This window comes from Callospermophilus lateralis, chromosome 3 (genome assembly GCF_048772815.1).
Source record: "Callospermophilus lateralis isolate mCalLat2 chromosome 3, mCalLat2.hap1, whole genome shotgun sequence".
In the NCBI taxonomy this organism is placed as follows: domain Eukaryota; kingdom Metazoa; phylum Chordata; class Mammalia; order Rodentia; family Sciuridae; genus Callospermophilus; species Callospermophilus lateralis.
The window spans coordinates 191,768,762-191,779,720 of record NC_135307.1 but is presented as its reverse complement, the minus strand read 5'-3'; the positions used below and the strand labels follow the sequence as shown (position 1 = coordinate 191,779,720).

At 51.4% G+C, this 10,959-nt stretch overlaps 1 protein-coding gene across 2 annotated transcripts in view; it reads right to left on the bottom strand.

Annotated features, from left to right (window-relative positions):
• Positions 1–1,204: 1,204 nt before the first annotated feature.
• B4galt5 (beta-1,4-galactosyltransferase 5) overlaps positions 1,205–10,959 on the bottom strand; it is a 70,942-nt gene continuing 61,187 nt past the window's right edge. For both annotated transcript variants that reach the window (XM_076851961.2, XM_076851962.2), the window contains exons 5-9: positions 10,022–10,138; positions 8,450–8,637; positions 7,680–7,802; positions 4,696–4,797; positions 1,205–3,957 (exon numbers count right to left, since the gene is read on the bottom strand). In XM_076851961.2, the coding sequence (XP_076708076.1) occupies positions 3,810–3,957; positions 4,696–4,797; positions 7,680–7,802; positions 8,450–8,637; positions 10,022–10,138 (678 nt within the window). In that variant the 3' untranslated portion in view covers positions 1,205–3,809. The remainder of the gene's footprint in view (positions 3,958–4,695; positions 4,798–7,679; positions 7,803–8,449; positions 8,638–10,021; positions 10,139–10,959) is intronic.

Here is a 10,959-nt window from a genome sequence, read left to right as displayed (position 1 = left end):
TTATTCTATTTTTCTGTGGTGCTGAGGATCGAACCCAGTGGCTCACGCATGTTAGGTAAGCGCTCTGCCCCCAGCCACGACCCCAGCCCCCAGCTCTCCTTTGTGATCTCTTTCCCCACCACCAAGGCCGGCAGTTCCTGCAGGAACACCCCTTGTCCTGGTACCTTGTGCCACCTTTCCTGGTGATGTCCCTATGCTGGAAAACCAGAGCCCAAACTTTCTGGGCGCCCCCTTCTCCTCCAGCACCTTTGCCCCCCCACCCCTTCCCATGATTTTCTGCTTTTGTCTCCATCACTTTGCAACCCCGCCACCTGCCACTCCCGTGTCCTCCCGCTGCTCCTCCTGCCTGCCGGCCGATCGCAGACCTTCACTACCTGCTGCACGGGGACGCTCGGACGCTCGGCTCCGCCTGGCCTGAGTGCAAAGCAGGCCATGGGCTGTTTCTTCTGGGCTGTGTCCAGATCCCCGAAGGCAGCGGTCAGGACGAACCTTGTGATCTTCCGGGGCAGCATGACGGCCCCCCATCTGCACCCTGCACCCCAGCATCGGCCCCGCCTCCTCCTCCGTCCGACCCTGGTATCCCCTAAGGACGCCCTGCAAACCCACCATGCGGCCCGAGGCCCAGAAGCCTCCTGGCTGGGGCCCCACAAGGTCCTGTCCGGCACGGCCTGGCTCATCGCCCAGCTGCCCAGCGTACCTTCACCTGCTCTGCTCAAGCCACACCACTTTCTTTCTGTCCCTTAACTGCCCTCTGTGCCCCCACGGCTCTCCTTCGGATGCCCCCGAGGCTGGACTTAGTCCATAGCAAGCTGCGCCTGCCTCTGCGGTTTTGTGCTCCGCTGGCCCCAGGCACAGCCCTCATCTCACTCTGGGCCCTGAGCGGTGAGCACGCAGCAGAAGCTGTGGGTACAACCTCTGAGCAGGGTCAGGCCCCAGAGAACCCTCTAGAACCAAACTCCACGCCCCCGCTGCCCCTCAACTTCACAGGTATGATGTGGTAATCCCTAAGAGTAAACCAGGCACCGGGATGCCCACCGTGGGCAGACAGGCACCTCTGCCACAGTATATACCAGGGACAGGTCAGCTGGCTGCTGAGAAGGGAAAGGTCCCCAAGGAGCCACAGTGTGCTAGACAAAAGAGAGGCCACCAAGGTTTGGTTCTTGAGTATGTATTTTTTACTGAAAAAATCATTCATAAATTAACATACAAAAATGTACAAACACATGAGTAAATAATGTAATGACAAAGGACTATTTTTGTGAAAAGTGTTTTTTAAAACATCTTTAGGTTTCAGTGCAAAAATGTACCCCTGGCACCTCTTAAAACATAAGAGCAAGCTCAAAACAATGTAGTGATGGAAAGAAGCTAGCTATGTTCGTTCAATGCCATCATCAGCATGAGCGGAAGCCATCAAGACAGTGGCTGTGGCTCGGCTCCTGATGTCCAAGGAGCTCTGACAGGGTCCCTGGCAGGTCAAATTAACATTTCTGCAAATATCACCCCCCAAACACCAGTGTCAAGGGAAACCTTTCTCACACACAACAATCCAAGATGAGATTGGCTTATGGGGACCCCCTCAGTAGCCTTGAAGAATTTCAGCTGCCGAAATATGTTCAAGGTCACATTTAGTTCTAGGGGTGTTTTTAACAGAGAATTCCATGCTGTGACAGCAACGTGCCTGGCTGTGTGATCACAACGGTTACACATGGCATCAAATGGGGCATAAATGATCAACAGTGCACATGAAGAAACTCCACTTGATAGAAAACTCAGACACCACTGAAGGGAATCTGAATGGCCCTGCAGCAGAGGAGAGCTTTCCTCTGTCCTCAGGAGGGTGTGGTGGCCTCCCATGTCCTGCTCCCGCCTGCCTCACACACCTCACCCTGGACCAGAACGCATCTGTTCTGGCAGAGAGTTCCAAATGACACCCAGTCCGTCACGGGAAAGCAGACCACAGCCTTCAGTGATGAGGGGGATGAGAAGGGCCAGTGGGCGCGCGGGTGGAGGGGGATCACTGTCGGCAGCATCGGGCAAGGGACATCTGACGGGCCTGTGCCTGCCGTTCCCTCAGGGGATCAACGCATGAAATTCATACATTTCTTTTAATACATGATGTAACTCACCAGCATTTTCAAGGGCAGGTACCTGCTCTCTCATATGAGCTGGTAAGAGTTTGCAATACAATTTATTCCTAAATACCACTCTGTTCTTCAAAAGAACAAAAACTCAAACCAAAATAACCAAAAAACAAAAAATAAGGCCTGGCCAATCACTCCCACAGCTCGTGGGGATCATACGTCCATGGAACCCAACACACACACACACACACACACACACACACGCTCACACACGCCCTACACACACCCATGTAAACCATGAAAATTCAGGAGGTTGAAGGCAAACAAGGCAATTAAAAAAAATATGAAGTACTCTTCAGAAAGCACTCCCAATCACATGTGTAAATATGCTGCATGGAAAAGGAGAGGAGCTGGGATTCTCCAGGATCCTGCACAAGTGGACAGAGCTATGAACTGAGGGCTTTGGCTCAGGGGAAAGAAAGAGGCACAAATTCAAACGCAAGACAGAATCTGACCTCAGAAAGCACGGGCGCTCTGCTAACCTCAAAGCTGGGCTGGTGTCTCCCCTGGACCCCAGCTGACCCAGGACACAGGTGTCACCTGCTCTCTGGCTTCACTCCCCCAGTGCAACTGCTCGTCATTCTGTGTGGCCCAGAACAGAACCGTGAGGATAAAGAATCTTCCCAGAAACAGAGGAGACAGGAAGCAGAGGAATCCCTGAAGCCAGCTGGTCATGTAGGGCACAGCTCCTAGAAACTGGCCAATGTCCACAGGAAAGAGAAGAAAAACAGAGGGAAACGCCCACCGTCTTATGATGTTGAAGGCCCAGAACTGAAGTCCAGAGAGCCGGTGCCTGGGGAGCCAAGGGTCTGCTTGGCACAGACAGAGTAGCGCCTCTCCAGTCCCACAGGGCCCCAGTGGGCCTCAGGGCCATAGGGAGGGTCTGCATAGCAGGAGCCAAGCCGGACTCTGTAGGAGGGACAGGGAGGGAACAGAAAGGCCAGCTACTGGTGAGGTGGTCAGACTGTTTCGCTCTTGGGTGATGTGTCCTGTCTCCCTTCCAAGTGACCACAATTTGGGAGAGGATATTCTTCAGCTGCAATTTAACTGAGTTCCTGCTTTTGCCAACCAAAAAAGTGATCTAAAGTATAAATCCTTGCTTTGAATTGGAGCCAGTTATAAAATTAAAATTTAAAAAGGCATTTTACATGGCTTATTTACAATTATACTTCTTCAAGAAGTGACTGTTATATGTTTATGTCTAGTTGTACCCAAAGCCCTCCCCCACCCTCAATCCCTGCCCAAAGCAGATAACTTTTAAAAAAAAAAAAATGAAACCAAGAGAACACCAGAGATGCAGGGAATGGTGGAGATCCAGCCGCTGCCGGCCGCGCTGCCCGGACCCAAGGCTGGCCAGGTGACAGCAGTGGCCCTGCCGCTCACGGCCCGCCAGGGTTCTGGAGACTGGCTACGTCAGGACGCTGGGCGGGGGGGACAGGAGAGAGCAGCAGGACAGACGTCCACCTCGTGGGCACAGACAGCCAGGGGCTGGCCCTCCATCCCAGCAGGTCCTCAAATGAAGGCGTTGTGCGTGTGCTCGGTCACGTCTCCTCGAACACTGAGGTCCTCTGCTGGACCGCTTCTGCTCTCCCCCGGTGCAGACCCAAGACAGCCGGCAGGACCGTGTCCGTGTGGCGGTGGGAAAGCAAACGCGTCCTCTCTGGCGTTTCAGTACTCACTCACCTGCGCCAGCTCAGGCGTCAGGTTGACAGTTATGTTCTTGTACAGGGCGTCGTACGTGACGTTGGCGACGTAGTGGAGGTTGTTGAGGCCGTCCAGCCCCTGCCGCTCTTTGGACTTCCTCAGCAGCGCGTACCTGTGGAACCCACCAGAGTGGCTCTCAGCGGGGACTCCAGCGCTGCACAGAGGCGCGGAGCAGGGCAGCCCAGAGGGACGGAGCCAGGCCAGCACTTCTGGGCCACAGGCGGTGGCCGGCCATCCTGCCGCAGCTTCTGGCGGTAGTTTCCTAGACACCCCCAGCTGCCGCCGGGCTGCGCTTACTGGTTACCTCACTAACTGCCCAGCCCCGAGCCAGCGAGGAGCCACGGCTCAGCCCTGTTAACTGACTTGCTGGAGGTGACTTGCTGGAGTGGGGAAGGGAGGTGAGACATTATAGACAGATCCACTGACAGTGACAGTGTGTCCGTGCCCATCCCTCCCCCAGGGACAGAGCTAAGCGATCAGAATTGCTTTCCACAGAAAGTCCACCTCACAGTCTGCAAGGCCCTTGGAGCATGGAGAATGTCACTGCCCATGTGCACTTTTAAAAGACAAGAGGGACCCAGCTGCCAAGGCCTCGCGTGAAGCTCAGGAGCACCTGTCAGCCCCAGCCCCAGCTGACGAGGCCACCTACCCAGGGGGCTTCTCCTACCTCCCTGTGGGCTGAGAGGAGACCCCCTGAGAGACGTGGCTGCCCACATTTCCTCCAATGCCCTGTCCCCCTGGTACCGGCCTCACAGTTACATCAGAGCACTGCAGCGCCGCAGCCGCCTTGGCTGGGCCTGGGGCAGGGAGGGGGCTGGAACGAGAGGTCTAGCAGGGACACGGCACCAACCTTCCAAGAAACTGCACTTCTCCTCGGTGGTGGTGAGGGATGGACTTGTACTTCCCAGTGTCACCTTCCGGCCGGCTCACAGAGTAGCCTGCGTTCTGCACTCTGCAGGAGCAAGACCCACCAGTCACGCCACCTGGACTTAGAGTTACCAGCTCCCACCCAGAGCCAACGTGCCCGGCGCCAGCCTGCACCACCCGCCAGACAGCTGCTCAGCAGAGGCCAGCGGTTCCCACCCAGACTTTATGCTAACTGTGCCTAATATCAAAGTTTTGCAATTTAATTGAATCATACACAAATTAACAACAACACAAACCGTTCTTTCCATGAAAAGAGTTGACTGCTTTGAAAGAATGAGCGGCAAAGTGGTTTTTTTTTTTTTTTTTAAGGAGAGTTTGGCAAAATCATCTAAATTTAAAAGTGCTTAAGTTCTGCACCCCCACCCCATACTGGAGAACCCAGGGTGCTTCACCACTGAGATGCCCACTGGGTCTTTTTAAATTTTATTTTGAGACAGGGTCTTGATGAGTTGCTGGGATCACAGGTGTGCGCCGCCAAGCCCAGCAGAAATACATGTGCGCCACCAAGCCCAGCAGAAATGCATGGATTTCTTGACTGTTAGCTGCACAACTATTTAGTCTAAATAAATGCCTGCACATATGAACAAGGAGGTTCAAGTTATAACTTCTGACAGTCATCAACAGGAAAGGAGTAGAGCTTGTTCCATGGGCACTACCAGGGAGAGGGGCAGGACGGCACTGGGAGGACACGCAGACCCTTCTGGGTTTGTATATCTGCGTGTCGTCTGAATACTTACAGAAAATTAACTTGCAATTAATGACCAACATTTACTTTATTTTCAAAAGCTAAGCCAGAAAGTAAACAGACGGTGGGAATCCTTTCGCACCTGTTCCTTATTATTACTCTTTACTCATCAATGTATAAACACCCACCACTCACACAGAGAGTTCACATGAGCGTGTACAGTGCGAGCCTCCTGGGACAGCAGGGACAAACCGCACGCGACCAAAATGCCACTTTACTAGGGAGGCTTTGGTGATGTGGGCACTTAGCACACAGAATGTTGGCCACGTGCAAATTTAAGGTATCAACTTGTCATAATGTAGCTTAAGGGCCTTAAGACAGTCCTATTCTGGCTACATCATTTCTAGGGCTTCTTCCCAGGTGCGAAAAAGCAAGTGCTTTTTTATGTTATACTCTACAGTAGGGAAAGGGCGGGCAGCACACAACAGGGACAGTTAGAGCAAGCAGGGCACAACTGCAGAAAGGATTACACGAGCCACTCACTGAACGTGACTTACTTAATGTTGGCATCCTACCCGCAATACATCTAATGACGTCACACAGCCGGTCAGACACTGGGAAGGGGCACCACACACGTCCTCACCTGATCCTCACGTCCCTGACTCATGCTACTGTGATTTTACAGATCTAAAAAACTGATGCTCAGAGATTTTATTTTACTATTTTTTATTTTTTTAATACTACTTTTTATTTGTAGTTGGACACAATACCTTTATTTTTATGTGGTGCTGAGGATCGAACCCAGGGCCTTGCATGTGCTAGGCGAGTGCTCTATGGCTGAGCCATAGCCCCAGCCCTGCTCAGAGATTTTATATCTTTGTTTTTGGTGTGGGGGGAGCACAGAGATTTTATACATTTTTGGGGGCAGAGGGTAGTTACTGAGGATTGAACCCCAGGCCTCACACATGCTAGTCTGGTGCTCTACCACTAAGCCATGTCCCCAACTTTCCACTTATCACTTTTAATTCTTTTTTTTTTTTTTTTTTTTTCCTGGTAGTACTGGGGATTGAACCCAGGTTTCTCAACCACTGAGCTATATCTCTAGCCTCCCGCCCAAGATACAGTCTCACTAAATTGCCAAGACTAGCCTCAAACTTGAGATTCTCCTGCCTCAGCTGGGATTACAGGTGTGCACCACAGTACCCACACCACCTTCCACTTTTTAAAGACCAACTCACTGAGATGGTAATGAATGTTATCTCTGGGTGTTCAGATTGTGGGTGATGAATTTTTGTAATCACCTGTATTTAATAATGAGTATATTCCTTTTTTCTGAGAGAGAGAGAGAGAGAGAGAGAGAGAGAATGATTTTTTTAAATATCTATTTTTCAGTTTTCGGTGGTGCTGAGGATCGAACCCAGCGCCCCACGCATGCCAGGCGAGCCTGTTACCACTTGAGTCACATCCCCAGCCCAAGTATATTCCTTATTATAAGAAAAATCATTTAGGTTTATTTTTACAGTCAAAATAGAACAAAAAGAAAACAGCTGCTTTGGTGGGAGGTAGTTTCTTTATAGGGTGGTAAGAGGCTTTTTTTGGTGTGTTTTTAATGTTATAACTATCATTTTTAAAAATACATAAAAATCATTTTTCTGACTGCAAATACTCTGGTCTTTGTCATTAAAGAAAACTAGTTAGCTGCTAAATTCCAGCCAGAGAAAGAACTGTGTGAAGCTGCTGTGACCAGTGTTGTGGCTAAGAGCCCAGCTGGCTGCTCAGAAGGGCGGGGGCTGTGAGCACAGAGTGTCCAGCAGCCTTCAAAGACTGAAAGCGGGCCAACTCACGACGGGCATTTTACGTCAACTGCACACTGAAATACTATTTTGAATATAGGGTGTTAAATATTTTGTTAATACTCTACCAAAATGAATTTCACCTCTTTTACTTGAATCTTTTAAAATATGGCTACTAGACGGCACACGCTGCGATCCCAGTGACCTGGAGGCTGAGGCAGGAGGATGGCAAGTTCAAAGACAGCGTCAGCAACACTTTGTCTCAAATAATAGAAAGGACTCACTGGTACAGCACCCCAGGGTTCAAGCCTGCATCCTTGGGGAAAAAAGAAAGAAAGGTGGCTCCTGGGACATTTGTGTCGTCCTGGCTGCTGCTCTGCCTGGCGGGCAGCCTGCACGCAGCCTGAGCACCCGAGCTAAGGGCAGTACCTGTTCCAGAGGTCATCGTCTTCTCCGCCCCAGCCCCAGAAAGCATTGGGAAAGCCGTTGATCTTCCGAAACTGCTCCACTGTTAAGCCACTTACTCCACCGAAGAACTCAGTGTAGGGAAGCCTGCAGGGAGAGCGAGCATGTCTCCTGTGTGTTGAAGGATGGCCTCTTGTACAGCGGGCCAGCTCAGCGGAGCGCCCACGGCCTCTCCAAGCTGCTGGCCTGAGCCAGCCGAATTTGTCTCCCGGTGCCGACACACACCAAAGGAGAGGACTGAATTTGTCCTATTTGGTTTTTAACCACAGCTTTACAGAGATGTTCCTGACCCCCAATTCAAAGGGAGTGATTCAACAGCTGACTGTGTATGACCGTGCTACAATCATTATCAGTGTACTTCATCACCCTCTGAGAAGCTTTGCACCCATCAGCAGTCACCACCCCAAGTCCCCAGTCCTAGGTGCCCGTGATCTCCTTTCTATCTTACAGATTTGCCCTAAGTGGACATTTCACACACAGGATGTGCTACTCTACCCAGGACCTCTGTGCCTGGCTTCTTTCATTTGGCTGGGCTCACGGCTGCCCTGTGCCGTGGTGGGAGTCAGCACTTCATTCCTGGGTCTGTCAGGCAGCACTCCACTGCACGGATGTGCCACAGCCTGCTGTCCCTTCACCAGCTACTGGACACGGGGCCGCAGCTAACTGCATTTCAGGGTCTCTGCATCTCTCACCCTTTCAGATGAGACCTCTTCGTTCAGGGAAATGACACTCACAGATACATGTACTTGTCCAGCTTCGTGGCAAAGTGCCTGGGCATCTGTCCACACCCATAGTAGTTGCGGTCACTCTCTGGAATGTGGTCCACATCATGGAAAATCAGACAGTCCCAGTCCAGGTCCTTCATCGCCTCTCGGAAGCCGACGTTGAAAAGCATGGCTCGGTTGAAGGGCTGGGTCCCGACCTAAAGGAAGAACTGTCTGAAAAGGAGCCTGGGAACAAAACCCCCACAACCTTTGCCAGGCAGAAAGAACTTACTAGAACCAACGAAAGAGACCCCTGGGCTCCTGTGAGTGGGACCAGCACCTCTCAACAATGACACCTGGTGTGACCCAGAGGTCTCGACTTCTTTGGCAGTAAGAGGTGAGAAAGCCAAGCTTCTCCCCCCAGACTCCAAAGGCAGAAGTTCCAGCCCGTAACAGCACGCACAGGGAGACCAGGTGAGGGACACGGCCACTTCTGCTTCTTACCACATCCCTAGCACCTGCCACCAGCACGCTGACCAATCTGCCGTTTCTATTTCATAACCAAAAATAATAATAGAGGTTTTTGTTTGACTGGTTTTATTTTGAAGGTTCAACTAAGACAACTGTCCCTGAACACACCAGAGACTCCTGCCCCTGAATAAAGAGGCTGGTGACTTATGAAGACGCTAGTGCACAACAGGCAGCGCCTAACTTATCTAAATGCCAGCATTCGCTCACCCTTGCCAATAACAAAACTCCCAACTCAGGATAGGTGCCTGAGGTTTAACCAAAACACCTGATGAGCAGACATGTTTGACAGCAATGTCAACCAGCCACAGCAATGCAGAAATGAAAGCTCCTCTCCAGAGCACCCTGGGCTCTTCCCCTTGCACACAGAACTCCCTCCCCTGTTAGAACAGTGGTGCTCATTCCTTGGGCTTCACTCCCTGTGAGACCCCCTGGGGAGGCAGACAAGGCTCAGAGGCCTGCCTGGAGGGGGGTCAGGTTTCCTAACAGTGCGCAGAATTGGAATCTGTCAACTGTTCATTTGTCCCTAGAGCTTCTAGTTAAAGGATCACATGTTTAAAATGTGCCTAAGAAGCCTGGTCAGTAATGTGACTGTAACTGAGCCAGGCAAAACACCACATGGGACTGGGGGAAAAAAAAGACTTAGAAGGAATCTAATCCAATACTCCTAGACTGAAGCAAAACCAACCCCAAGGCTTAGAAGTCTGTGAAAGTCCTGGGCCATGCGGTTGGTTAACAACAGGTGCAGTCTCCTGACTCCAAGGCCATATTCTCTGAGCTGGACCAACAGGCAGCTCCTATCTTAAGGGTTGGGAGCCTAAAGATGTCACCCAAAGCAGCTGCCAGCAAAACCCCATAACAAGAGGCCTTTGTTGGCAGGCAGGCAGCGTTTCCATCCCGGACTTGAATCTGCCGGGGCCGGGCAACGTCTCACACCAAGCGCAGAAGTGTCTCTGCCCTTCCCACCTCAGGGTGCTCAGCCTGCAACTCCCTGGCTCTTCATACTGAAGACGGGCCGGTCTTCTACACTGTGGTCCCAAAAGAGAAAGGAGAGGGAGAGGCAGGACCACATACCTGCTCGACCACATAAAATGCAAACTGCAGGCGCTGGCGCTGGAGCATGGGGATCAGGTGCCTGAGCAGGACCGGGAGGTGCTCATGGCGGTTCCGGAAGGGGATGAGGATCGCCACCTGGAGGTGATTACAGCAAAACAGGTCACCTGAACTTCTTAGTCCCTGACTAAGTCTGCTTCACAGTGGACATCCGTGCAGCATGGCTGGGCCATCCCTGAGGAGTCCTTGACATTCTCTAATACAGACCTGAGCTAGCAAGTCCACCCCAGAACTAATCGAATCTCATTCTTACATCACCACAGTGTGTACAGGGAGGGCCTGCTCCACCAATCCATGCTAGAACACACCCAGAAGGCACGCATTCTACACTGACACGCAAACATACCCACAGACAGGTAAACATATGGATAAATCAGAACAAGCTTTCAGCTGTATGCACACTGCACACTTACAGACTATCCCGTACATTATCACATACATAGCCAAAAGTGCATGTGTGTCTGTACGTTTTGTGGGAGCGCAGCTAGGACTGAATCCAAGAGTGCTCTACCATGAGCTCGGCACCAGCCCTTTTGATTTTTTTTTTTTTTTTTAATAGAAATTTTTTTTTGAGAGAGAGAGAGAGAGAGGGAGGGAGGGAGGGAGAGGGGAGGGGGGAGAATTCTTTTTAATATTTATTTTTTAGTTCTGGGCGGTCACAACATTTCTGTTTGTATGTGGTGCTGAGGATTGAACCCAGGCCGCACGCATGCCAGGCAAGCACGCTACCGCTTGAGCCACATCCCCAGCCCTGATTTTTTTTTTTTTTAACTTTATTTATTTATTTATACGTGGTGCTGAGGATCCCTCCCAGGGCCTTGCATGTGCAAGGCACGCACTCTACCGCTGAGCCATAACCCCAGCCCCGCCCTTTTGATTTTGAAACAGGGTCTTGCTAA